A 27,580-nucleotide genomic window follows, 5' to 3' on the forward strand; every position below is an offset into this window, starting at 1 on the left:
CGTGCTGTGCGGGGTGCTGCCGCCCGCGGGGCCGGGGAGGAGGCACGCTGGCCCGGGGGAACGGGCATGGCCTCTGAGCCACATGCTTGGCAAGTCCACGGCCGCGCCAGCTCCCTGTTCACAGAGGGCGTTGAGTGTACTCTGGAAACCGCTTTTTCAAGCAGCAGAGCTTTGACCCTGGGACAAATATACCGCAACCAGAGCTTGCGTGCAGATGAGCTTTCAGGGGACCTGGGGGCGCCGCCTGCGGTCTGTTGCCGTCAGCGTAGCAGGCATGCGGGGCTTTATGCCACCTCTGACCTTCGAAGTTCAGTGAAAATATGATGGCCTTTCATTCTGGCCCCAGATTTCCTCCTCCTACACCAAGTACCTGTACTGGAAGAGGGGAGGTTTGGAGAAAAGTCATTCAGAAAGTAAATTTCCTAATCTACTGAAACCAGGATCTTGTCCTTTTTCTAGTGTTTCTTAAAAAAAATGCAAAAAGGGCTGGAAGACACAGCTACTTGCCTGTGTTAAAATTGGTTTGTTTTTTTCTCTTCTCTTCCTCCTTTCTGTTTTCTCTCTTTACCTGTAGCTGCAGATAATCAGGATGAAGAAATCAAGCTCCCCCCAAGGCGGGCGTATCTGGGTAGGTACCACCCTGCACGCTGCCGGCTTCATCCATTCCGTGCGGCTCCGTCCCGTTCCGCCCTCACGGCCACGCTTGCTCCGTGCGTGTGACTCACGGTACAGATGTGCCCGCATCCCCAGCAAACTAACCAACACAGAGCCTGCCACTTTTAAGCATGAATTAGTTCCTAGAAACCTGCCTGTGTGTGTGTGTGTGAGAGAGGGAGGAAGGGGAGGGGAGAAAGGTGGAAACAAGGGGCACAGGTCTGGGAATGCTTTTGTTACATCTGTCCCTTTGGATGCTCTGGCCAACCGGATTGTTTTCTTGATTTCATTTCGCATTGTTCGTGGCGATCTCGTGGAAATAAAATCGATTTTCACATATTGATCTTGTATCCTGCAGCTTTGTGCGTCTCATTTATTGGTTCTGTGAGCTTTTCAGTGGATACTCCAGGATTTCTAGATACAAAATTGTGTCATCATCAAATAGAGATATGTTTGTTTGTTCCTTCTCAGTCTGGATACTTTTTCTCTTTCTTGCCTAATTTGCCTAGAGTTTGAAAAGGCTACAGTGGTGAGCCTGGCCACGCCGGTCTTGTTCCCGAGCTGAGTGAGACAGCATGACGGGAAGCATGATGTTAGCCACAGATTTTCACAGGTGCCTCAGATTAGAGAAAGCAAGAACCTTCCTATCCTGAGTTTGTTGAGAGTTGTTATTTGTTTGTTTGAATCATGAAATGATGGTGAGGTTTGTCTGCTTTTCTGTGTCTGTTGAGAGGATCATGTGGTTTTCATCCTTCACATTGGTTGGTTTTTGTTTATTGAACTAACGTCACATTCTTGGGATGGGTCCCTTCTGACCATGATGTATAATCGTTTTTTAAGTTGCTGGATTCTGTTTGCTAGTAGTGTGTTAAAGATTTTTGTGTCCATATTCACGAGAGCTATCTGTCTGCTTGTGTGTGTGTGTGTGTGTGTGGGGACTTTGGTTTCAGTATCAGGGTAACACTGGCCTTGTAAGACAGGTTGGGGATGGGAACTGTTCCCTCCTTTCCCATGTTGCTTTAAGTTGTGAAGAATTGGTATCAATTCTTAATTAATTAACATTTTTTGAGGAGTAACTGACATGTGACCTTGGTTTCAGGAATGCGTTATGGGACACTTGTGTGTCCTGTCTGTGTGGTGAAGCGCTCGCGAAGCGTGTGTGCACTGTAGATAGTAAGCCTAAGTTGACGTCAGTCATCGTACATGGTTACTAAATAGCTTTTTCTTGTGACGAGGACCTTTAAGATCCGCTCTCGCTAAACCACTTTCAAGTATTGCTGACGAAGGTCACTGTTCCGTATGCCGCGTGCCCGTGACTGACTGACTTTGTAACTGAGAGCTCGGACCTTTTGACCACCTTCATCCACTTAACTCATCGCTGACCCTTCACCTCTGGCAGCCACCAGTTTGTTCTCTGTATCTATGGGCTTGTTTTCTTCTTCCCTTCTCCCTGTCTTTCTCTATTTCTTTCCTTCTTTTTTTAGATTTCCACATATAAATAAATTCATATGGTGTTTTTGTCTTTTTCTGTCTGACTTATTTCACTGAACACAATGCCCTCAGGGTCCATCCTTGTTGCAAATGGCAGAACTTCCTTCTTTTTTATGGCTGAGTAATATCCATCGCAGACACGCGCACACACACGCACCACATCTTCCTTATCCATTCATCTGTCGGCGGACACGTGGGCCGCACCCATGTCTCAGCTGCTGTAAATACTACTGCTACCGACACAGGGGTGCTTTTTGAATTACTGCTCCTTTTTCCTGAGGTGATGCCTCGTCACGGACTAGCTGGGTCACACGGGGGTCCTGTTTTTAATTCTTTAAAGTTTATTTATTTATTTTGGGGGAGGGGGGCAGACAGAGAGGGAGACAGAGTCCCAAGCAGGCTTCTCACTGTAGGCGCAGAGCCCGTCAGCTCGTGAGCTGAACTAAATCAAGAGTCGGACGCTCAGCAGACGGAGCCCCCGGCACCCTGGCCCTCCTGCGTTACGACTGATTCCCTTTAGTCCTTTGACCATATTTATAATAACTGTGTTGAAGTCAGTTGGGTAAGTCCAGTGGCTCTTCCCCTTCAAAAGCAATTTTGTTTCCTTTATTTTTCTTCTGTGTATGGGCCACTTTTCCATTTCTTTGATTTCTCAATATTTTGTTGAAAGTTGTGTATTGTAAAATATTGTAGCAACTCTGATTACTGACCCCAGCCCCGGCTGGGGGAAGGCGTGTTTGCTTATTTGTTTAGTGACTGGGCGGGATGTGGCGCCTCCCTTCCCCCGGGCGAGGCTGTAGCTCGTGGCCTCTGGGCGGCCGCCCCCTCTGCCCTCACACTCGCCTGTCGGCCTCCCGGAAAGGCTGGCCCACTGGCTGTTGGTTTTGATAACACAGGTCTGGTCCAGGCGGAGCCGGGCACAGGGGGGTCTTGAGGGCCGGCTTTGACGATGGCCGTGTCCCCAAGATGACTGTCCGTGGCTGTTTGGTCTGGTAGACCTTGGGCCGGGCTGGTTCACTTGTTGCTATAACGCAGCTGCTGCCCCCCTCCGGCCGCGCCGGTCCCGGGCCCCCACTGTTCGGCCGGTGCCTGTGCTCTAAGCACAGGTGCTCCTCTTCGGGAGAGCCACGGAGCTGGCTGCTCTCGGCCCCCCGCTTCCAGGGCAGGACCTCTGGCTGGGGCGGCAGTGGCCTTTAGGGGGTGCTGTCCCGGCCCAAGCGCGTGCGTGGGGGGCGCGTGGCCCCCCCGTCTTCTCGGCCTGCCCCTCCCGCCGTAGGACCCGTGTGCCTGTGAGCACACGGGGTCAGCACCGTGTCCCTGGCGGAGTGTCCGTCTTGGGAGAGTGACCCTGGCTCGGCTGTACTTCCTGCCCTTTCCGCCGGGTGTCAGGTGTTTGTGTGGAGCTCAGCACGGACGTTGCCCGAGCACTTGTCTGGCAGCTGTCTGTCCGGGCGACCGGTCCGCCTGCTGGACTGGTGGGTGCAGAGAGCGCCGGGCCTCAGCCTCTGGCCTCCCGTCCAGGGGGGATGCCCACTAACCGGACTTAGCGGTACAAGAAAGGGCCAGAAATGCAGTTGATAAGAGGAAAAGGCTCCTGCAGTTTAGGGGAGCCAGAAAGGCCAGCCCAGAACCCAGGATGGGCTCACGCCTGCGGGGGCTTGGCCTCGGGGGTATGAGGGGTTCACGCCTGCGGGGGCTCGGCCACGGGGGTGTGAGGGGTTCACGCCTGCGGGGGCTCGGCCACGGGGATGTGAGGGGCTCACGCCTGCGGGGGCTCAGCCACGGGGGTGTGAGGGGCTCACTCTCTGGGGGCCTTTTCCAGTGAGGGCTGGTGTTTTCACTGCTCCACCTCGCTCAGCTCCCTGGGGGACGGGGACTCTGGATCCCTGGTGGCCCGTTGGTGCCCTGGCCCACCCGGTGAGGGTAGGTGTGGGTGGGCGGGGCAGAGGTGGCTCAGTACAGTGAACACGACTCGAGGCTGGCAGCAGTGTCTACAGCCCTCTGGCCCGATGGAGTATTGTCTTCGCCGGCCCGCGGTGTCTCCGTCCGGGCAGCGTGGCCGCACACCTCTTCGTCCCTGGCCTTGAGCTTTCTCTGGTGGCCCCAGAGGCACTGCGTGCTCCCCAGGGCCCGGCGTCCCCCTCTTCCTTGTTGGGGACGTGGGCCGCAGGGTAGGGCCGTGTCCTGGATTGAGCCGACACTCAGCAGGGCCACGCAGACAGGCACAGGTGCGGGGGGAGGGGGCGGCCAGGGGAGCAGTGTGGCAAGAGCCGAGTGTCACTTTGACCTGGGTGGTTTTGTTTTCACAGAGAGTCGATTGTTAAATATTTAAAAATTTTGAAAGACCACAGAGTTGAAGTGGGGTCCAGCAGTGTTTTCTTGAGCTATTTGAGAACAAGCTGCTGACTCCGTCCTCTAGGGCCCCCCTGGAAGGCCGGGCCTGTGTCTCCACGGCCACAGCGTGGCCCGACCACTCGAGCCAGGCGCCCGCCGGCCTCACTCGAGCGCCCCTCCCGTGGGGCGCTGCCCCTGGGCCTGCGCAGCCAGCGCTCAGTTTTCAGGGTCCCTGGGAAAGGGTGTAAGGAGCCCCTTCCTCCTCAGTCTTTCATCCTGTCCCGTGTGTGACAATAATGGCGGGGACTCATGGCCTTGGGCCTCATACGCTGACCAAACCCCGCATCTGGTTGGCCTGTGGCTGGGTCCCCACATGCTGCCACCTCAGGGGACTCCGGGTGTGTCCGGTGACGCAGACTCTGGCCGTGGGTGCAGGCTGGGAGGTGGCGCAGAGGGACCTGGGAGCGGAGTGCAGGGGAGAGGCTGGGCTGGGGGTGGCAGCGTGACTGTCCCTGGGGCAGCGGCCAGGGGGTGGCGTGCAGCTGCGGGCCGGGAAGGGGCCCCGAGCCCCGTGGAGTTTGGTTGGTAGACTTTGTTTTTACACACAGCTGACGTGGACTGGTCAGTGTGTGCCAAACGCTGTTTTAAGTCTTGTACAGGAAATTGGTCATTTACCTTTCAGGCTGGCCTGTGCACAGATACTGTGACTCCCCAGTGTTACAGGTAAAGAACGCACAGAGAGGTTGGGTCACTAGACAGGAAGGCACAGCAGTAAGAAGCAGGCGGGGCCCCGAGCCATGTTCACAGCAGGACCGTGTGTCCCCCATCTTCACTGGCAGCCTTGGTTTGCTCCCATGTCACCTTGGCCCCCTGCACCCTCTGAGGCGTGGGCTCTCCCCACAGGCACAAGCCACGCCCCCCTTGCGTGCATGCTACTTCTGCCCTCGGCCGTGTCCTGCCGGCTGTGCCCCCTTCCTGCTCTCATGGGGGCCCCCGCCCGTGGACCCCAGCCCGTGGGAGCACCTGAGCTTCCCATCGGACCGCCCTCAGCCTGCCATACGCCCTCGGGCAGAAGCCGTACAAGGCAGACCCGCAGCCCACACGCGGACAGGCCCTGGGGGCACCATTGGACCAGGCATGTGAGGGGCCACAGAGAGACGGAGACAGGGGTGCTTGGCCCGGTTCCCGGTACTGAGCCGTGGCCACCACGTGCCCACCGCGTGCAGCATGCCGTCTCTGTGGCTGCTGTTTGGGGCCCTCAGGAACCTGGCTTCTCCTCCATGGGCAGTGGCCCTGCTCACTCCGTGGCTGCCGTGCGGATCAGGGCGTCCTGTCCTGTAGGACGAGCTAACAGCCCCGGCCCGTCTGGCAGCTCAGCCCTGGCCAGCATGCTTCACTTTGTCACCGTGTGTCGTGGACACTGGGAGTGCCTCTGTCCTCTGGAGGGCGGCCCTCTGTCCACAGCCTTCCCCTGGTTTGTAGGGGCCAGGGAGGCCAGGAGCTGGGGTCTGGGACCAGCCACGGTGGCCGGAGCCCCCAGCACTGTCCGTGCTGCTCGGGGCACGTGGTTCTGTTTTGAACGTGGCTCATATGGAGAGCCTGTGCTGTGTGGTTCACATGACTTTCTCCAGCAGCTTCTGGAGGCCACTGGGGAGGGAACACAGCCGGCCCAGCCCTTGGCCTGCAGGCCTGCATTCTCTTGCAGCGTTTTACCGGCAGGAAGGACTTTGCCTGCACCAGCGGGGATGGGCCACACGGGGGTGCTCTCGGGCTTTGAAGGCTGGGAGGCTCAGGGACCCAGGTTACGTAACTGTCACTAATGGGGTCTGCGTGGAGCCCTAAGGAGTGACCTGAGAGGGCCAGGGTCTCCTCCTCGGGGTGGGCTGGGGTTTCTGCTGCTCTCGCTGCCTTGGGGGGGCGGAATGAGACAAGCTGAAGAGCGGCCCAACCACCAGCTGCCCCGTGGGATCAGGCCACAGGCTGCAGGGCGCTGGGGTGGAGCCCGGGCTGCACTTGGCCTTGCCCCTTGCCTGGCTAGGCCCTCTGTGACCCCAAGGGGCCCACAGCTGTGTGGAGGGGCACCTCTCCCCTTCCCCCATGGCATGCTGGTTTTCTGCAGCCCTCAGCTGAGAAACAGGGTGAAGCCCCTTGGCAGGATCCCGTGACGTACGAAGTCTCCAGCCTGTCATCGGGTCCCTCAGCCGTGGGGAGGCTGGTGGCCCCCCTGCCCAGGCGGGGATGCAGAGGAGGGTCCCCTACCCAGGCAGGGACACAGAGGGGGGGTCCCCCTGCCCAGGCGGGGACACAGAGGAGGGTCCCTCTGCCCAGGCGGTGATGCGGAGGAGGGACCCTGGCCCAGGCAGGGACGCAGAGGAGGGTCCCCCTGCCCAGGTGGGGACACGGAGGGGCATCCCCCTGCCCAAGCGGGGACACAGAGGAGGGACCCCGGCCCAGGCAGGGACGCAGAGTAGGGTCCCCCTGCCCAGGCAGGGACACAGGGGGGTTCCCCTGCCCAGGCAGGGACACAGAGGGGGGTCCCCCTGCCCAGGCAGGGATGTGGAGGAGGGTCCCCCTGCCCGGGCAGGGACGCGGAGGAGGGTCCCCCTGCCCAGGCGGGGACACAGAGGGGCGTCCCCCTGCCCAGGCAGGGACACAGAGGGGCGTCCCCCTGCCCAGGCGGGGACACAGAGGAGGGACCCCCTGCCCAGGCGGGGACGCAGAGGAGGGTCCCCCTGCCCAGGCGGGGACACAGAGGAGGGTTCCCCTACCCAGGCAGGGACACAGAGGAGGGACCCCGGCCCAGGCAGGGACTTGGAGGAGGGTCTCCCTGCCCGTGCACCCCCGCGTCCTGGTGAGACCGCTGCCTGGTGGCCCAGCATCTGTTTGCGTGTCTCAGCAAGAAGGCGTGTGGGCGCAGACCTGCAGCTTCACCACAGTCGCTGGCTGTCCCCTGGGGACATGGCCAGATCTGTGGTCCTTGCCTGGTGAGGAAGGGGCCGGTAGAAAGGACTAGAGTTTGCTCTTCGGAAAACTTCATGGTTCAGTGTCAGCACAGGGAAAGGAGCCGGGGCTTCCTTCCACCTCTCAGCACCAGCGGAGCATGCGGTCGCCTCACAGGACGGGTCCCATGGTGACTCTGGGCCTGGTCACCTCTGCCAGGGGCTTCCGTCAGCTGGGTGACCATCTGGGCTTCGGAAGGGGTCCACTCCCACAGTCAGACCAGAACAGACTCTAATTCTGGAGCCTCAGCTGCAAAAATAGCTTCTGTGCCTCTCACACGGCCCTTGATGGATGGTGGTTAGAGTCGGTCCCTGAGAATCCTTCTCTAACCCGATCTCCTGCCTCCGAGAGGGGAGGCCAGTAGAGAAGAGACAGGGGGCTGGTGACAGATGGGGGACTGGAGGACAGAGTGGGGCCAGAGAGGCTGCGGACAGAGAGGGATGGAGGACCGAAGGGGGCTGGGGAACAATGGGGCTGGGGGACAGGGGGGCTGGGGACAGAGGGGATGTTGGGGACAGAGAAGGGTTGGAGATGGAGTGTCTGGAGACAGAGAGCTGGGGAGAGTGGGACTGGGGGACAGAGGACTGGGGTTGGGGGAAAGGAAGACAGAGGTGGTGACGGCTCAGGTCTGAGCTGGGCTTTGGGGAGAGGCTGCCTGGGTGAGGACGGGAGGCGGTCTGGGGTGGCTGACGCATGTAGTTTATGCAGCATGTGGGGTGGGGGTGTACAATTGAGGGGAAGGCTTTCCCACTCAGCCTGTCTTCTAGGGGGTCCACTGGGGGCTCATGAGGCAGTTAGTGTCACCACGGCCCTTGGGCTCCACTGGGAAAAAGCATTGGGGTGCAGCTGTCGGTTCGCGCCTGGAGCCAGCATTGCAATGTTCTTCTGCACTTTTCTCCTGACTCACGGGCTGCCTGAGCCCCTGCTTGTCCCCACTTAGAAAGATCACGTCTCTTTCATAGCCTTTGGAGCATCAGAACGCCATCTGGTGAGCAGTCGGGTCTTTCTGCCCATCAGGACGCCGCCTCCAGGGCAGATTCCCTTTCTGCATTCTCCAGATCGTGAACCGAAGGGGTCAGACTGAATGGGGACCCTCGCAGGCTGGGCGCAAGGAAGGGGTCCGTGTGCAGACCCAGGGAAGCCACTGCCCCGACAGGTAGGGACTTGCAGACATTTAAATAACGAGGAAGCATAAGGGGTCCCTCGTGCCCGTCAGTTAAGGAGCAGGAAGGGCTGACCGGGGCCGGCAGGAAGCTGGCCAAGCCCTCGCCCTGGACGCCTCTGTTCAGCGCTGAACACCTTGCCTTCAAGTCTTGTCCAGAAAACACGCCACGGGACCAAACACACGCCCTCTGGGTCGGGTGTGCAGGTGGTGAGAATGCTGGGGAGTTGTGACCCTGGTTGACCCTGCAGGTCACCTGAGGCACCCCTCCTGTGCCCCTTGTCCTGGAGACCCGCCCACCCGTACCTCTCCTGGGTCAGTCCCTGGCGGGGGCGGGGGCAGGGGTCACCCGGCGGCTCCTTTGGAAGACCCGGCTGCCCACCCCTGGGCCCGGTGCAGCACCTGTGTTTTCTGAGACAGAAGCCAGACTCTTCTTCCTAAGTTTTTATTTTAACATTTATTAATGAGAAATCTTCTGACATAGAATCTCTCAGAAGCGTAGGAAAGGTTTGGTTCTATCTGATACAGATCAGGAATCTGTACTTTAAAAAAATCAGCCTCTGTGTTCCTCGCTGCAAATCTCATCTCCTGCTTTCTGTACTGACTCGGTGTGACGCTCCGCTGACGGCTTTCCTTACATGATTCCCACGTGTCTCTCCCAACACTTGGTTTAAGTCCGTATCAGTTACGCTGATGGGCGGACAGGTTGCTGAATTTACTTTAAATGGTCCAGAAGACAAATGACAGCACTTTATACTTGAAGTTTAAAAGAAGTATTTTAACTCCAGATTAGGAAATGTACTTATTAACGTGGATACTTACATCTGAATCTCTCTCTATAAAATATCATATACATTAAAACTATTTTGTTCATTGAAATTTGCTTTTTGAGGTATAATTCACCTACCATAAAATTTACCCTTGAAATTTTTTTGAGATAAAATTCACATCAAATTCACCACTTTAATCACCATAAAATATACAATTCAGTGGGTTTTAGTGCATTCACAAAGTTGTCCTATCATCACCACTATCTAATTTCAGAACATTTCTTGGGGCGCCTGGCTGGCTCAGTCAGAAGAGCGTATGACTCTTGGGGTGTGAGTTCAAGCCCTATGTTGAGCGCAGAGATTACTTAAATTAAAAAAAAAAAAAAAAGGTTTAATTACAGAGCATTTCCATCATCCCAAAAAGAAACCCTATCCCTCCCAAGTTCTCCCTGACCCCAAGCTGGGAAAGCACTCCTCTGTTGTCTGTCTCCGGATTTGCCTGTTCCGGACATTTCACATATGAGTCCTACAGCTGTGGTCTCTCGTGACTGCGTCTCTCACTCAGCATCCTGTTTTCGAGACGCATCCATGAGCAGCGGGCCTCGGGGCCCCGTTCCTCCCAAGGCCAAGCCAGGTCCGTTACATGGAGAGACTGCGTTTTGCTTGTCCGTTCATCCATCGACATACATTTGGATTGTTTCCACCTTCAGGAGTAATACAGCTGTGAAAGTTCGTGCACGAGATTGTGCGTGACGGATGTTTTCGGTTCTTCGGGTGCACACGGGAGTATTGTTGGCCACATGTAGGTTCGTGTCAGTCATTCGAGGAACTTCCAGAATGTTGTCCAGTGCGCACCATTTCCCATTCCCACCAGCTGACGTCACGTTTCCAGTTTCTCCACATCCTTACCAGCCGTTTTTATTGTCTTTTTTGTTGCCATCCTAGTAGCTGTGACGTGGGATCTTAGGTTGTGACTGCGTTTCCCTGATGACCTATGACGCTGAGCAACTTTTCATGTGCTTCTTGGTCATTTTTGCAGCTTCTTTGGAAAAATGTCTATTCAGGTCCCTTGCCCATTTTTAAAATTGTGTTGTCACTTTATTGGAAGCCATATATATTCAAAAGGAATATTCTTCTTCACCTGTCTCAGGAATTCTGTGATGTTTGTTTTGTAGATCGTTGAAAGCGGTTAGTTTTTCTCGGTGCCGCCATCCTAGGAGATAAACCTGGGGCGTGTTGTTTTCCCAGCAGCCCTCAGTCTTCCCCAGCGGTGTCAGGGTAGCTGCCTCGGGACTGGCTCCATGCCAGGAGGGGTCAGGTGGCGGAGATGGAGCTGCTCCCGGGTTACTACCGAGGGCTGATCTCTGGGGTCCCCGGGCTTACGTCCGTCACACGGAGGAGCTGCTGGAGACACGCCCAGGGAGACTGGGCCGGCTTCTGGAATCCAGAAGGCAGCCGCAGTGGGTGAGGCCCCGCCGGCCTCGGGTCCGTCACCAGGGAGCCGGGCCCAGGAGCCCGATGAGCCCCACAGCTTGCTGCGCTGTGCACGCCCCGCTCCCCTGCCCTTTGCGGGAGCTTAGGCCCAGGAGGGGCTGACACATCCGGCCACTGGGCCTGGCGCTGCTGGCGGCGTGTGGGCCGGCAGGTGGGTGAGGCCGTGATGACGAGCGCTCGGGCGCTGCCAGACCCCAGGGCGGCCTGCGTGTGCCGCGCACACGGTGCGGTGCTGGGGGCAGACCCACCAGTGCGCGGGGCCGCCGGCCTCGCCGTGGCCTCCGTGGGTGCTACTTTTATATTCCTTCAAGCCTGAGCTGTTCTGTTTCTCTAATGACATTCAAAAGTGTACTCGTCATATACTCATGGGTAGCATTACCCTTCTTGGGTCGCTTCTGACCCAGATGGAAGTTGGGTCCCTTCCCCCTTCAGCTGCTGGTACCGGAGGCGCCAGGATGTCCTCCAGGCAGAGGAAGCCAGTCCTGCTGGGGGGCATTAATCTGTGAAGTGTGGACTCAGGCTGGCTGGTCTGCACACGGGCTGGAATTTGTGAAAACCTTCAGAGCTGCAGTTCTGTTGAAAATGGGGACTTTATGGAAAATCCAGCCTTAATTTGCTAACCGGAGACCTTGTTACAAACATTCATACGGGGGAGAATCCAAGGCAGCCCCGCATATTTGGGGTTTTGTGCTGAAGTCCATCCTGGGTGCGGTTTGCAGAGGCTCGTCACTGGTGAGGATTGTCCTAGGTCCCGGGTCCGTGCAGGACAGCCCCCTCCTGCGCCGTGTGTGGGAAGGATGCTGGGCACTTGGAGTGCAGGTACCCCCTCCAGAATTCTTGTCGGGGAAGAATCAGGAAGAGTGGTGGCACTGGGGCGAGGGTGCAGAGGCTGGAGGCCGGGAAAACCGGGGGCCCCCGCGTCCCTGTCCCTGCAGACGTCCGTGCTGCGCGGAGGACCCCCAGCCTACCAGAGGGGCACGTGCGTGGGCCACGATGCTTCCCCCTGTAACTCCAGATGCAGGAAGTGGTCCCCACAGGAAAGGGGAGGTCCTTCGTGTGCGGGGGGACGAGGAATGTGAGCCCAGGGGGTCTGATTTCCCACGGAGGTGGACGTGTGTCCTGTGGTCTGGGGGACGTGGCTCCTAAGAGCCCCACGGTGGCAGGAGAGCAGCAAACTTGAAAGTCCCAGGTTCTGGAGGTGATGCTGCTGGGCTCTCTCGGGTGGCTGTGGGGCATTGTCACCATCGTGTCACCGTCGCCGTGGGAACAACATGGCCAGCACACTGCGCTCCTGGCGGCAGGAGCTCACCATGGGGAGCAGAGCGATGCGAGTGAGGGGCGCCTGTGGGCTCGGGTCCCTGCCGGCTGGAGCGCGTCCTTCCACCCACCCAAGGACAGCACCTGTGACCCGGAGAGGCCGCAGCCTGGGTCTCATCTGGGAAGGAGCCCCCTCTTCCGAGAAAGCTTCGGGGAAAACTGCCGTCATTTTCAGTTGGACACAGCTCAGGAGCTTTATGTCTGCTGTCACGAGGGACGGGTGGCCCGAGGGGGTGCCTGAGGACGGGGGCCCCATTTTCCCGGTCGTGAGGCTTTGGCGTGCTCCCGGCCCCTGGGAACCCCCTCCCCAAGCTTCGGGCAGCTCAGCTTGCTTTCAGCAGCTTTATTGAGATACGATCAGCGCACAGTGCATGTGTACTTAAAGTGTGTGTTTTGACATGGGCACACCATGAAACCTTCACCCGTGATCTGAGACGACATCCTGTCACCCCCAGAAGTTTCCTCTTCGTAGCCCGCCCTCCCACGCAGGCAGCCCGGTCTGCCTTCCGTCATGCGCACTCGCCGCCTTTCCTGGAACTGGACGTAAGTGAACCCGTACACTGTGGACTCTGCCATGTCCCGCTTCTTTCACTCCGCAGAATTATTCTGAAATGTGTCCAAATTGTAGCCCGTGTCGGTGGTCCGTTCCTGGTTGGTGTCGAGTGGCGCGTACGACCGTTTTTCTGCTCATTCCCTGGCTGATGGACCTCTAGGTCATCTCCAGTTTGGGGCTGTTACCGATGCAGCCGCCGTGGACGTTTGTGTGCGGGTCTCTCTAGGAGCCTGTGCTTTCTTTTCTCGGGTGTGTACCGAGCTGGAGCCTGCGGTGAGTGTGTGGTTAACTTCTAAGAAGCTGTCTGCTGACTCCCCGCGCCGTCCTCCAGGCCGCGTGTGGGCCCCTGCTGCTCCGCGCCGGTAAACCTGTCTTGAGCTAAGTCAGTGGGGGCGGCCCCTCACTGTGGCCTTCGTCCCCCAAGATGTTGAGCGTCTTGTCCTGTGCCCATCTGTCATCCTGTGTCTTCATCGCTGGGTCCACATCTGCCCATTTAAAAATTGTTCATACTGAGTTTGGACGTTTTGTTAATAGTTTGGACATAGGTTCTCTATCAGCTGCCTGATTGGCGGTATTTTCTGTTGGTGCTCTGTCTTTTTATTCCCTTAATATTGTCTTTGACAAGCGGAAGTTTTTAGTTTTTATGGAGTCAGCTTTTTTGGTTTGCTCATTTATGGGAGCGTGCTTTCGATGTCCTAGCGGAAACCTTTGCCCAGCTGCAGTTTCTGGTTTTACATTCAGATGTGTGATCCACTTTGAGTTAATTTTTGTTCATGATGGGAGGCACGGGTCCAGCTCTGTCTTTGCATATGTCCAGAGACCATCTTTTCTCCACTAAACCGCCACTGTGTGTTTGTCCAGGGCGAGCCTCTGGGTCGGGGGACGCTCCTCTGTTGCATTTACTTGCTTCTCCAGCCGCAGGCAGCGCCACATGGTCTTGATTACTTAGTCTGGTGACAAGTCTTCGAATCAGGCCGTGCACGTCTTCCGACTGGCCTCTAGACCCTGTGCATTTCTATATGAATTTTAGAATCCGTCAATTTCGTCAGAAAACATGCTGGAAGTTTTATTAGGTTTATCTTGAATCTTAGATTAATTTGGGAAAAATTACAATTCTGCAGAAAGTGTTAACACAGCAGCCTCATAACTGTGGTCTTTGCAAAGGCCTGCTTGCAAAACGCCCCTGGCTGGCGTCTGGGCACTGGAATCTTAGGTGACTTCGTTTCATTCTCAGAACCGGTGGAGCGGCTCTCTGTGCTTGGACTGTTGGTCCGACATCGTAGGCACTGACACCTGCTTCCCTTCTGGAAGTCTGGAACTCTCGTTTCGTATGTGCCGGGCAGAGAGTCCACACGGCCCCTTCCCAATAAAAACTCCAGGCTTTGAGTCTCTAATGAGCTTCCTTGCTGTTACTAGTTTATTGCTGGAGGAATTAAACCTATCCAGGGTGAGTCCTTCTAGAAAAATCAGCAGACCTGGGGATGGTCTGGGAACTCCTACACATATAATAATATTGAGACTTCCGAACACGAGCCTTGTATGTGTCTCTCCATGTATTTACACTTTTTTAAAGACATCGTGAAATGTTTTTGTTTTTTAATTTTTATGAATTAGTTTATTACCACGTTGGTTTCCATATAACACCCAGCGCTCTTCCCCACAAGTGCCCCCTCCACGACGGTCACCCCCTTGCTCCCTCCCTCCGCAGCCCTCGGTTTGTTTCCAGTGTTCCGGAGTCTCTCAGGATTTGCCTCCCTTAACAATGTCAGCACTGTTTCCCGGTCTTCCTGTACTGGTCTTGCACGTTGTCACATTTATCCCTAAGTATTTCATGCTTTTTGATGGTATCACACATGGTATTGTTTTTTAAATTTCCGTTTCTGACTGTTTATTGTTCGTATGCAGAAGTGCAGTTGGTTTTCGTATACTGATCTTACAGAACGCACCTGGGCTCTAGGGGTTGCTTCAGTGTTTCATAAAGGAGACCACGGCCGTGTCGCTGCAAACAGAGCCGCTCGCCTCCTTCCGACCAGCCAGCATGTGTTTTGTTTCTTTTCTCCTGCGTGTTCGCCCCGAATCAGCAGGTGGTGTTGGGCGGAAGGCGGCCCGTGCCCTTGCCCTGCGTCTGATCTCGGAGGGGGGGCGTCAGTGTCTGCTCACAGGTCCGACGTGCGCTGTGGGTTTCTCGTGTGTGTGTTTTTTCACAGGTTGGGGATGTTCCCTTTTATTCTTCAGCTGAGGATTTTTATCAGGACTCAGTGTTGAATTTTGTCACCTGCTTTTTTTCTACATCTTTTGACGTGATTGTAGGTTTTTCTTTTTTAGTTTAATACGATATAGTGCATTCCACTGGTTGATTTATGGACATTAGCACATCCTTGTGTTCCGGGATAAACCCTGCTTGGCCACGATTACTAACCCTTTCATAAATCATTGGAAGTTTCTTGCTGAAGTCTCCTCAGAGTTTCTACGTCTGGGTCCGTGAGTGGTGCTGCTCTGTAGATTTCTTGTAGCACTTTATGTGGTTTTTGTATCAGAGCAATGCTGGCTTCACGGAATGAGTTGGGAATTATTCTGTACTTTTCATTTACTGGGTGAGTTTGTAGAGAATTTTTTTTTTCTTCAGATATTCAACAGAATTCCCTAGTGAAGCCCTCTGTGCTTGGCGGTATCCTCGTGGGAAGTTTTTAATTCAAATTCAGCGTCTTGATGGACATAGGGTTGTTTGTGTTACCCGTCCCGTCTGGAGTGCATTTCCTTCTTCCTGTTTTTCCTGATCGTTCTGCCTGGAGGTTGGTCCCTTTTATTGATCTTTCCCAAGAACCAGCTTTGGTTTCATTGATTTTCTTAATTTCTCTGTTTTCTCATATCGGTTTCTGTTACCCTTCTTACCTCCCTTACCTGTTCACTCTGGGTGCCCTCGGTTCTCTGCCCGCCCCCAGCCCGCTTGCACCGCAGGGCGGGCCTCGAGGGGCGTGCAGGGGCCGTGCCTTTCCCAGTGTTGCAATCAGCTTGGGTGTTGTTTTTTTGTTTCATTTGGTTCAAAATATGTTCTAATTTCTCTTTCCTGATTTCTTCTGAGTTCTCTTTCTAACACATTCCTTCCTTCCTTCCTTCCTCCCTTCCTTCCTTCGAGGGAGCATGCGTGTGGGGGAGATGAGCAGAGGGGAGAATCTAAGCTCTATGCTCAGTGTGGAGCCTGGTCTGGGGCTTGATCCCTTGACCCTGAGATCATGACCTGAGCCCAAATCTAGAGTCAGACGCTTAACCAACTGAACCACCCAGGTGCCCCCTAACTTTTTAAAAAATCTATCTATTTATTTAGAGAGTGATCAGCACGAGTGGGGGAGGGCAGAGAGATCGGGAGAGAGAGCATCCTAAGTGGGTTCACAGGGTCAGCGTAGAGCCCAACACAGTCCTTGGGCTCACGAACCGAGAGATCATGACCTGAGCCAAAGTCAAGAGTCGGACACCAAGCTGACTGAGCTGCCCAGGCGCCCCTCTGTCTCCTGACTGTGTTGATGGGCCTTTGCTGGGGGGGTTATAGCCCCTCTTTACCCTCATCTGCCCCCAGTGACGTCCTGCCACCTGTGTGTGCTGTGACCTCACTTGCGGGGCGTCCCTTACCGCTGCCTTCTGTCCCGGTGAGTGTGCAGTCTATTTAGCTTTATGTGTGCCGGAACACTACTGTTTTCTCTTTATATTTGTTTGACAGCCAATTGTGCATCAAAGAGATTTAAATTACAAGAAAAAAGTCAAATACATTTACCCCTTTAATTACCATATCTTTAAATTTTTTTTAATGATTATTTATTTTTGCGAGAGACAGAGAGAGAGAGAGACAGAGAGAGAGAGAGACAGAGAGAGAGAGAGAGACAGAGCATGAGCAGGGGATGGGTAGAGAGGGAGAGAGGAGACACAGAATCTGAAGCAGGCTCCAGGCTCTGAACTGTCAGCACAGAACCTGACACAGGGCCTGAACTCATGGCTGCGACATCATGGCCTGAGCCGAAGTCGATGCCTAACTGACTGAGCCGTGCAGGCGCCCCTGCCCATTTAGTTATCATATCTAAATGGAAGATGTTAGACCTGTATTTCCATCTGATGTTACTTCCCTTCTGCCCAAAGGACTTCCTCTAACATTTCTGGTAGCATGAGTCTATGGTGATAGGTTTTTTTAAGCTTTAATTTTTTATGTTTTTTGCAAAAACAGTAAATAATATAGTCTTCAGTTATCAAAAATATCTTATATAAACAGTTATATTTTGGTTCATAAAGATATAAAATAGCCATACCTTTGAGTGGAGAAATCCTAACACTGATGAAGCTTTAAAATAGCAACAGGAAGTTAAGAAAAATCTAATGCATTTGATTTGAATTAAAGAAGGTATGTGATAGGTATTACTTGGTAAATACAAATAATGTTATTTAAAGACTGCTATCTATTACCTACTTTGCTGAAATACTTAAATAGACGGGCATTTTTCTCCTAGACTCTGCATCATTCGGCACACAACTCAAATGTTCTGACATATTTGACGCATTCTCAATGATCAGACTCGGGTATGGCTCTCTGCGCTAAGGGATAATGTTTCTGTTCTTTACAGAACATTTAGTGGTTGTGATTTCTGGAATGTCTTTTTCAATATCTCAAAAATTAGACTAACGAAATTTATTTTTAAATTAGGATTATGATTTAGAGGCAAAGTATAAATTACTACTCATTTAAATTATAAAATAGAAAATAATAAAACCATTTTAAGATAATGAAAGAGTTCTTGCCTAAGAGTCTCCAACTCATCGTTTGGCTTTGGTTGTTATTTCAGGTTGAAAAAGCAGCACTAGCACTGCTGTCTTCGCGCGTTTTGCTTCTGGAAAAAAGCCTTCCCAGAGCGATAGGTACTGGTCATTACGGCACAGCCAGGAGCGGGTTTAGGGGGGTGAGGCCTGTGAATAACCCCGTGAACCCGTTCTTAGCGACAGTGACCTTCACGACCGTCCGCGTTGACTATGCCAAGGCATAGAGGTGTTGTGCCTTTCGTATATCCAAGGTCGTGTCTGCTTTCGTGTTTTTCCTACAGCAGATGGCAGTGCTGCGGAAGCGGCCAAGGACGCAGACGATACCCCTGCAGTCAAGTGGGTCGTGCGTGTTGGTTCGTACACACGGGATTTTGCACGCGGCCGCCTCTTTACTACGTCGCCGTTAAGCCCGCACAGGGGTCTGGCGGCGACTCCCGCGACAGTTGGTATATGACTGTCGTTTTCTCCTATTCTGATTTCAGGAAATCCGTTCATGGATCATAGCAGGTAAATGACTGTGGCAGGAACTGCTGTCACTAAAGTAGGCGGAAGTCACTCAACGGAGATTTAATGCCCTCGTTTCCGACGATTTTCTTTTTTTTCTTTTATTTTTTAAAAATTTTTAATGTTTTATTTATTTTTGATACAGAGAGAGACAGAGCATGAGAGGGGGAGGGGCAGAGAGAGAAGGAGACACAGAATCCAAAGCAATCTCCAGGCTCTGAGCTGGCGGTCAGCACAGAGCCTGACGCGGGGCTCGAACCCACGAACGTGAGATCTGACCTGAGCCGAAGGCGGAGGCGTAACCGACTGAGCCACCCAGGCGCCCCCCGACGATTTTCAGAAAGGCATGCAGCGCACCCTGGGAACGCCCGGCTCCTTATGCCTGGCTTTGCTGTTTTCCTCTTCACAAACACAAACGGTCGCTAAGTCCACCACTGCATACAAAACACCGTCCTTCGGGGAGTGGGTTGCGTTGGGCTTGGAGCTGGAGTTTAACGACTACGAGGAGTCACCAGTGGCGATGTCCCAGAGCTCCGGCCAGCGCAGGAGACAAGCACTTGTGGAAGAGGTGTCACCTTGAGAATCTGTGGTCCCTCTGGTTCAGGAGCCGTGTGTTTAACTGGTTGAAGAAAAATCTGGTTTAAGTCTCTTCCTCAACTCTGTTGTTTATTGGTTGTAACATCAGTAGCTGAGAAGCTGGCGCGCAAGCCCCTCGTGGGCCAACGGCCCTGGGAGCGGGTGGGGCCGCCCGGGCTGACGGCGCTCACTGCGCCGGGCCCACCGGGAGCCTCGGACCCCTCGCGGCAGTGGGGGGATCCCAAACCACCAGCCTTCTTGAGCTTTCAAATGTGGAAAAAAAACCTTTATTTTCTGCCTTCATGTTAAAGGACACTTTCTTTTTAAATTTTTAATGTTTATTCATTTTTGAGAGAGAGACGTAAAGACAGAGTGTGGGCAGAGAGGGACAGAGAGAGAGGGAGATGCAGAAGCAGCTCCAGGCTCAGAGCTGTCCGCACGGAGCCCGACGCGGGGCTCGAACTCGTGATCTCTGAGATCATGACCTGAGCCAAAGTCAGACGCTGAACCGACTGAGCCCCCCAGACACCCCATCAGTTTCATTAGGTACAGAATCCCAAGCTTTGGTCGTTCACGGTGTTGCCCCCTTGCTGGCTGTCTTCTCCTGAAGAGCAGCTTGACGCTGCTCGGTTGTCCCTCTGCGTGTGCCCTGCCCTCTGCTGGCTGCCTTCATCATCCTCTTCTGCTTACTGCTTTCGGTGAGAAGTTTGTCACGATGTCCCGGTGGGGTTGTCTTCGTGTTTCTTGTGCTTGGGATCGTAGTGATTCTTAGATTTCTAACTTAGAGTTTCCATAATATCTGGGAAATTTCAGGCCCTGTTTTTTCTTCAACAACTCTTTCTGCCCTCCCCCAACTCTGAAATTCAGGGACTCCAGTCACACAGATCTTATGCCTTTTAAAGTTGCTCCACAGCTTCTAATGCTCAGTTGATTTAAAAAAAATCTCTTTTCTCTCATATTTTGCAGTTTCTCTTCCTATGTCTTCAAGTTTCCTAATCTTTTCTTCTTCATCTAATCTGATATTAATTTTTTATTTTTCACCTCAGATGCGGTCATTTTTATCCCTACGTGGTTTTTCTGGGAGGAGGTAGAGTATTAAATATATGTACATAATTTTCTGTGTCCCAACTTAACCTTTGAACTTATGGAATGTAGTTAATGTAACTGTTTTGATGTCCTTGTCATTTCTAACGTTGTTGGGTCCAAATTTTTTTTTCTGGGTGGTCTGTTTGTCTCTTCATTATAGATCACATTTTCCTGTTTCTTTATGTGCTGGGTAATTTTTGAGTGGATGTCAGACATTAGGAGTTTTACCTTGTTATCTGAGGATATTTTTAAGTTTCTATAAATATTTGTGAGCTTTGTTCTGGGGATGTAGTTAAGGAACGTGGAAACGGTGTGACCTTTTTAGATCTTGTTTGTACGGTCAGGGAGGGGAGAGCCTGGCCCCGCCTGGGCCTGGGCCCTCCCACTGTCGATGCAGCGTGCCCCCAGAGCCCCTGGGTGTCGGGGTTTCCCATCCTGGCCCTCCTGGCCCGTTGGAATGCCGCACACGGAGAATGCTTATATTTTTGGGTGGCCCCGTCCCCCGTCTTGTGCGCCTGCGGGGGGCTCCCTGCGCAGCCCTCCCTGCGGAGCGCAGCCCTGCTCTGTCCCCACCACCGCGGGTTCCGTGCGCTGGGCCTGGGCCCTCGCGGCACGTTGTGCGCCCCGGAAACTCCAGGCCGAAGGGGGGCTCGCCCCCCCGTACCCCGTCTCCCAGGGGTCACCGCCCTTTACCGCCTCGTGTCCAGGGCTTTGCCCCGTTGGTGGCTTGGGAGAGGAAGCCTGGTGCTCCATCTTGGGAAGCGCGGCCGCTCCGGGTTCACTTTCCTGGCCTTCGAGTCCCCTGACGGCCGCTCGCTGCCCGAGGGCTGAGACCCCGCCAGCGGGCTTCCCTCCTCCTCTAGCCGACCGGACTCCTCGCCCTTCCTCCGAGAAGCCGGTGACCCGTCCGCCGCCCCCGACGTCAGGGAGCCCGCTGTCCCTTGTCTTATTTCACTGGGCATAACGCTCCCAGGCCACCCGGTGCTAGCACTCCAAGGCCGCGTGGCATCCGCTGTACGCACCGCCCCCGCTTCGCCTCTGCCTTGACCTGGTTTTGGCCGCCGAACTGCTTCTGTGTTCCCGCCCTTCTAGTAGTGCTGCCGTGAGCACAGCGGCACAAATGCCTGACGAGTCCCTGCTTTTTCTGGGTGTATTTCTGGCAGTGGAATTGCTGGGTCACACGGTAGTCCTGAGTTGCCCTTTGTGAGGGACCCCACACTGCACAGCGTCTGCACCATCGCACGCCGCCCACAGCGCGTGGGTCCAGGTTCGCCACGTCCTTGGTTCTGGTTCTTTTTGAGGAGAGAGCGTGCACGTGAGCATGAGCCAGTTAGGGGCCGAGAGAGAGGGAGAGAGAGCCCCAAGCAGGCGCCCCGCTCCCCACGTGGGGCTCCATCGCTCGACCTGGGAGAGCGTGACCTGAGCCAAAATCAAGGGTCAGATGCTCAAGTGACTGAGCTGCCCAGGTGCCATGTGTGGTTTTTTATTTTTGTTTGGTTTTGTTTGAAAGCAGCTGTCCTAATGGTTGTGAAGTTATATCTCATTTGGTTTTGATTTCATTTTCCTAATGATTAATAACATTGAGTATCTTCTGATGTGCTTACTGGTCATCTGTATATCCCCTTTGGAGAGACGTCTGTTCAACTACTTTGCCCCTTTTAGAAAAAAAAATTTTTTTTGAGTTGTAAGTATTCTTTATATATTCTGGATACAAGTTCCTTATTGGATATGTAATTCACAAATATTTTCTTCCATTGCATGGGTTACTTTCTCACTCTGTTGATTGTGTTCTTTGAAACACAGAACTCTTTTTAAAATTTAATTTTTTCAGCTTTATTGAGATATTATTGACATATAACCTATTTAAGTTTAAGATGTACAATGTGATGACTTAATACACTTATATGTTGTGATGTGAGCACCACAGGAAGGCTAATTACACTTCCATCCTGCACAGTACTTTTTTTTTTTTTTTTTTTGATGGAGATAACATTCAAGATCTACTTTGTGGGGCGCCTGGGTGGCTCGGTCGGTTGAGCCTCCGACTTCGGCTCAGGTCAGATCTCACGTTTGTGGGTTCGAGCCCCGCGTCAGGCTCCATGCTGACAGCTAGCTCAGAGCCTGGAGCCTGCTTCCGGTTCTGTGTCTCCTTCTCTCTCTGCCTCTCCCCCTCTCATGCTCTGTCTCTCTCTGTATCAAAAATAAAACATAAAAAAAATTTTTTAAAAAGGATCGACTTTGTTTTAATGTTTATTTTTGAGAGAGAGCGCGCACGTGCTCATGAACAGGGGAGAGTGAGGAGGACAGAGGGTCCGAAGCAGGCTCTGTGCTGACAGCATCAAGCCTAACGTGTGGCCCGAACTCACGAATCGTGAGATCGTGACCTGAGCCAAAATCGGCCAACTGAGCCACCCAGGCACCCCAAGATCTACTCTCAACACCTTTCTTTTTTTCTTTTTTAAGTAAACCGTGCCCCCAACACGGGGCTTGAACTCATGACCCAGAAATCAAGAGCCGCACGCTCTGCTGACTGAGCCAGCCGGGTGCCTTGGCCACACTCAAGCGCATGGCACAGTACTGCTGATTCGTCACCATTCCGTAGATTAGGTATCAGAGCTTGTTCATCTCCCAGCTGGAGGTTTGGGCCTTTAACCAACATCTCCCCCACCCGACCCCACCCCCAGTGCTGGCAACTGCCATTCTACTCTGTTTCTAGAAATTTGGCTTTTTTGGACTCTACATATGAGTATTTGTCTTTCCCTGACTGATTTTCCTTAGCATCATGTGCTCAAGGTCTCCCTATGTCGCCGCACAAGGCAAGGTTTCCTCTTTTTATGGTAAATAATATTGTTGTGCATATACACCAGTGATCTTTACCCATTCATCTCTTGACGGACGCGTAGGCCGTCTTGGCCCCTGTGAGTCGTGGGGCTGTGAGCACGGGGTGAGGGGTCCCTTCCAGACACACGCCCGGAAGTGGACTGCTGGTCGTGTGGTGTTTCTGGTTTTAATGTTCTGCGTGACCTCCGCCTTGTTTTCCACCGGGACCACCCAGCTTGGCTCCCCTTCTGCACATCCTCACCAACGTGGGTCAGCCATTCTGGCAGGGGTGAGATGGTGTCTCATTGGGGTTTGACGTGCGTTTCCCTGATGACTGATGGTGAGCATCTTTTCATCTTCTTTAGAAGAATACATGTTCTAGTCCTCTATTATTTAATTGGGCTGTTTTGTTTCGTTTCTGTTTCTTGTTTTGCTGGTGAGCTGCATGAGTTTCGCATGTAGTTTGGGTACGAATCCCGTGTGACGTGGCAGTTTGCGAACACGTCCTGTTCTGTACGTCCCCTTTTCATTTTGCTGGTTGTTTCTTTTGCAGAAGCCTTTCAGTTTGACGTAGTTTCCCTTGTTTATTTTTGCCTTTGTTGCTTGCATATTTGGTGTCCTATCTAAAAAATAATTGCCAAGACCAATAATTTCAAAGAGCTTTTTTCCTAGAAACACAGAAGTTTAAAATTTTGACTCAGTCAGATTTGTCTATTTTCTCTTTGGTTGCTGTGTTTTTGTTCTCACATGTCCAGGGTGTTGACAAATCCCCTGTCCTGACCCTCTCCCTCCCTGTTCTCTGCTCAGAGTCTTACAGTTTTATCTCTCAGGTTTAGGTCTTTGATCCATCTTGAGTTAATTTTTGTGTAAGGGTTCAGTTTTCTCAGAAATTCTGTAGTAAGGGTATTCTGTTAGTTACTTGCCAATTGACTTGCTCCTTGAGAACCTAACATAGAAAGACTTGTGACAGATTGGCCTCAGACCCGCTTTCCTAAAGCCCCTGCCCCCACCTGGTCCTCAGCTCACCTGTTCGGAGCCCATCCCGTTCCTGGCCCGGGCTCTGGGTTCTGCCGTGTTCTCTCCACGCCTCGGGCACAAGGCAGGAACTTGGTCCCGGTCTGAGACCCACCCCCTCGCCGCCTCCTTTCCCGACTCTGTGTTCTCTATAGGGAGCACTTCAGTGTAGGCCCCCAGCTCTGTGTCCCAGGCGCCCCAGCACCCTCAGGCCACCCCTCTTACACCTGGGGTGTGTCCATGAAGCAGACCTGGCTCATGCTCGGGAGGGGACACCCACTCTGCTGTGACGTCACACAGCAAACCACCCCTGCCCTCTTGCCTCACTTCCCCTTCTGAGCTCACACTCCGGGCAGTGTTCTCACTCAGTGAGGGGGGCCGCTGGAGGGGACCCCGCGGGGCTGGGGGGACAAGCACGCACGTGCCAGTCAGAGACTCCCCCCCACCCCGGCACCTCCTGGCCCTGGATGGCCGGCCCACCACGCCTGTGCCCATGCCTGCAGCCCTGCCGGGTGCCCTGGCTGCAAACCCGGCCACTCTAAGGGCTGGGTCAGGACTGGGTGCATCCATCCCCCTCAAGCTCTGTCTGTGCTGATCTCCATTTCCCTGACCTCCCCTAACGCCGCTTCTGTCCCCAGGTCCCCCTGTGTTTATCTGTCAGAGCCCAGGAACCTCACGTAGCTTGCGGACTTGTGAGTGCTAGGAGTTTGGTTTCTGCAGGACACATCTGTCACGCAAACGATAGCGTTCTATCAACTGAGTGTGTAATGATGATAAGTACATACGTTTATTGGGCCCTTATCATGGGTGGGGCACTTTATCGGGTTTGTAAGATTAACTCACGTAACCGTTCGTAGGTTACTTATTCCGCTTTCACACCTGAAGGCACGGAGACGGACACCTGGTTAACTAACCCGATTGTGGAGGGAAGGGGTGAGGACTCTAACCCAGGGGAGGGATTTCAGAGGCTCCGCACAACCCCTGCACTGGACTGGCACGGGGTTTAAGGATTTTAGCATCTTGACATCAAATCACTATCTGTGTCAGAGCTCCCTCACAGCTGCTCCGCCGGGAGCATACGGAGCCCCACGGCCCATGTCCATCTTGACCTTGACCTCCTCAGTCAGTTCACATCCTCTCCCGTGATGCCCTGACCTGGACGCCTGGTTTACATTTGTGTCTCCCTCTCGCCCTAGACTTTGACCCTCACCACTTCTGGCACTGGAGCAGCTTTGGGGACTACGTGCAGTGCGTGCTGGCCTTCACAGGCGTGGCGGGCTACATCACCTACCTGTCCATCGACTCGGCCCTGTTCGTGGAGACCCTGGGCTTCCTGGCCGTGCTGACGGAGGCCATGCTGGGCGTGCCGCAGCTCTACCGCAACCACCGCCACCGGTCCACGGAAGGGATGAGGTAGGCGGGCGCGCCGCTCCCCCGGACCTACCTGCGGGCGCCAGTGTCTGCAGGTCGGGAGGAATCGAACGTGCACAGACCCGGCTGCCATATTTCAGTTATGTTTGTAAAGCCGCCGGGTGAAGGGCCGTTTAGGACGAACACGTTTGTCCTTTGACGCCTGGCTGTGTGAGCAGTCGTCAGCGTGGATCAGGCTGGGGGAGGCGGGGCCCTCTCTGAAGCAGGTGTGTGACACAGGGTCTGAGAGCCACTCTGGCAGGCTGGACCTGAAGCATGATAGTGGGAGGGGCGTGCTGAGCGCAGAAGGGGGGGCGCGACAGCTCTGGCCGCGGAGCAGGGAGGTGGCACTCGGGCAGGGGCTGCGTATTGTGGGTTTCACTCAGAAGCGGCTGTGTGTCATGGCAGCGCGGTTGCCATCTGGGTCTTCACATGGCCTCCAAGTGATGGGGGGCCAGTGGGGAGCAAGTCTTGAAGGCGATGGGTAGAGGCCGCCTCTGTCCTTTTCCGGCCCAATGAGAGTCACCTGTGGCCGTTGGAGTCCCAGGGTCCCCCTGGATTGGCTTGTTCAGAATCTTTGTCATTCCTACTAGTTGTTCCTCTAGCGCTTGGATGCTTCCTGTGTCGGGGAGCTCCCTCCCCACGCAGGCACTTACACCCGTGCAGGGCCCTGCTGGAGGCCCCGTGCTTGTACCTGAACCTCTCATGCCTTCCTCCCTGAGAGCCAAGCAGACCCTGGCCGCTCCCGTGTGAGGGAGCATCGCCGCCCCACCTCCCTGGGGCCTCTTCTTGCGCTCACCCCCCTCAGGTGCATTGGCTCCCTCTCCTGTGATGTGGTGTTTTAAATTTAAAATTTTTTAAATTTGTCTTTTTATATTGAGTTGTAGATGTCTTTATATACACTGGATACTGGAAGCTTGTCAGGTATATGATCTGCAAGTTTTTTCTCCTTTCCTGCGCATTGTCGGCATTTGCCTGATATTTGCCTTTTCAACACAAAAGATTTTAAATTGGATGAAGTCCAGTGTGTGTGTGTGTGTGTGTGTGTGTGTGTGTGTTGCTTATACTTTAGTTGTCATACACAAGAAGCCATTGTGTGACCCCAGGCCACAAAAACCTACTCTTTTAGGGTGTGTTTTGGGCGGATTTTGATGCGTGGGACGAGGGAGGGTCTGGGCCGGGTGGGGGGGGGAGGGAAGGCTGGCCTGCCTGGCACGTGGGCTGTGGGGGAGGCTTTCTGGACCGCTGGGCAGGGCGATGGTGAGGTGACAGGTGTCTTAGGAGTAGTTTGATAGGAAAAAATGCCGGAGCCAAGAATGAGGTAGTGGGAGCCGGGGTTAAAACCAGGGCCGGGGGCAGGGACCGACGTGGGGGGGGTGCGGGGGAGGAGGGCGTGGGGCCGCCAGAGGACCCCGGCTCGCAGGCTGCCAGCCTGAGCAGGAAGGACACGGCCTGGGACCCAGGAGGTGACCTGCTGGGCTTCCTGCACTGCTGGAGCCCTGGGCTGGTTGAGTCTCCTCCGTGTAGTAGGAGGGGTCAGGCTCTCCCTCGGGTGGGACCCCAGGACACCCCGGGCATGTGGAAGAGTGACAGCCCGACCTCTGCGGCTCGCCCCTCCCTCCCAGGGGCGCCACAGCTCACCGAAGGTCCTGGCAGTCCTGGGGCCGGGCCTGCACGGTCCTGGGGGGACGGCGTGAGCCTGTGGCATCAGAGCCCTTGCTGTCTGCACGGGTGTGTTCCTCCTCGATAAGCAGATCGCTTGGGATGGGGGGGGAGGTCTGTTCCTGCCCCAGGCCAGGCAGAAACAACATGGTTAATATTTGACCTAGACAGTGGCCATGGGGCCTCTGCAAGGCTGTCACATTCCTGACCCCAAGCCGTAGCGGACTCAAGGGCCAAGGCTGGGTGAGACGTCTGATCTGTGCAGCTAAAAATGTTCCTAACATCAGGTGACCTCACGTCTGAGCGGTGACCTCATGTCTGCATGTGCACCTGTGCACTCAGGGCCTGAGAGGCTCTGACAGGGCACGGCAGGGGTGGGGTGTCGCAGGGGCCTCGGGTCCTGGGACTGGCCTCTTCTGCCTGCCCCACAGGAAGTGCCGCCGTGGGGTCCCGCCTCACTCGAGCCACCCATGGGGGGAGGGGCCCGCTCCTGGCCAGGTGGCCTTCCGGAGGGCCTGGAGCTGTTAATGCGGGACCAGCACCCTCACCCCGGGCGTGGCCTGGCCCTGAGCTGCTGGGGACACAGGCACTTGGGGAGGTCCCGCCTGACCTCCGCCTGACCCCGCCGCCTGGGCCAGACCGGCTCTGTGGCTTGTTAGGCTTTCCTTGTGTTTCCAGGGGCGTCTCTCGGCCTCCTCCTAAACTTGGGGTATCTCCGGGGCAGGCTGCGCCTGGGGCTCTTAGTTCCGTAAAACGGAAGGAGCCTCTATTCCCGAGGACCCCTCGCCCCGCCGTTGCTTCCTTCCTGTTTTCATGGCAGAAACCTCGGTTGCTTTCGGAGCTTCTCCTTTAAGTACTTGCTTTGTGGGTGTGGGTTTTCCTTCGGAAAGTGCGGGGCTGTGAGTGTGGGGGGGGGCGCGGGGCGGGGGGGGG

General features: G+C 54.6%; 1 protein-coding gene across 3 annotated transcripts in view; it reads left to right on the forward strand.

Annotated features, from left to right (window-relative positions):
- The window catches only part of SLC66A2 (solute carrier family 66 member 2), a 47,547-nt gene that overhangs the window by 15,057 nt on the left and 4,910 nt on the right, over nt 1-27,580 (forward strand). Inside the window, exons 4-6 of one of the 3 annotated variants that reach the window (XM_029921309.1) lie at nt 575-628; nt 24,214-24,267; nt 24,772-24,988. In XM_029921309.1, the coding sequence (XP_029777169.1) occupies nt 575-628; nt 24,214-24,267; nt 24,772-24,988 (325 nt within the window). The remainder of the gene's footprint in view (nt 1-574; nt 629-24,213; nt 24,268-24,771; nt 24,989-27,580) is intronic. The other 2 variants (XM_029921310.1, XM_029921312.1) reach the window with 2 other exon arrangements.

Source organism: Suricata suricatta, chromosome 14 (genome assembly GCF_006229205.1).
Source record: "Suricata suricatta isolate VVHF042 chromosome 14, meerkat_22Aug2017_6uvM2_HiC, whole genome shotgun sequence".
Taxonomy (NCBI): domain Eukaryota; kingdom Metazoa; phylum Chordata; class Mammalia; order Carnivora; family Herpestidae; genus Suricata; species Suricata suricatta.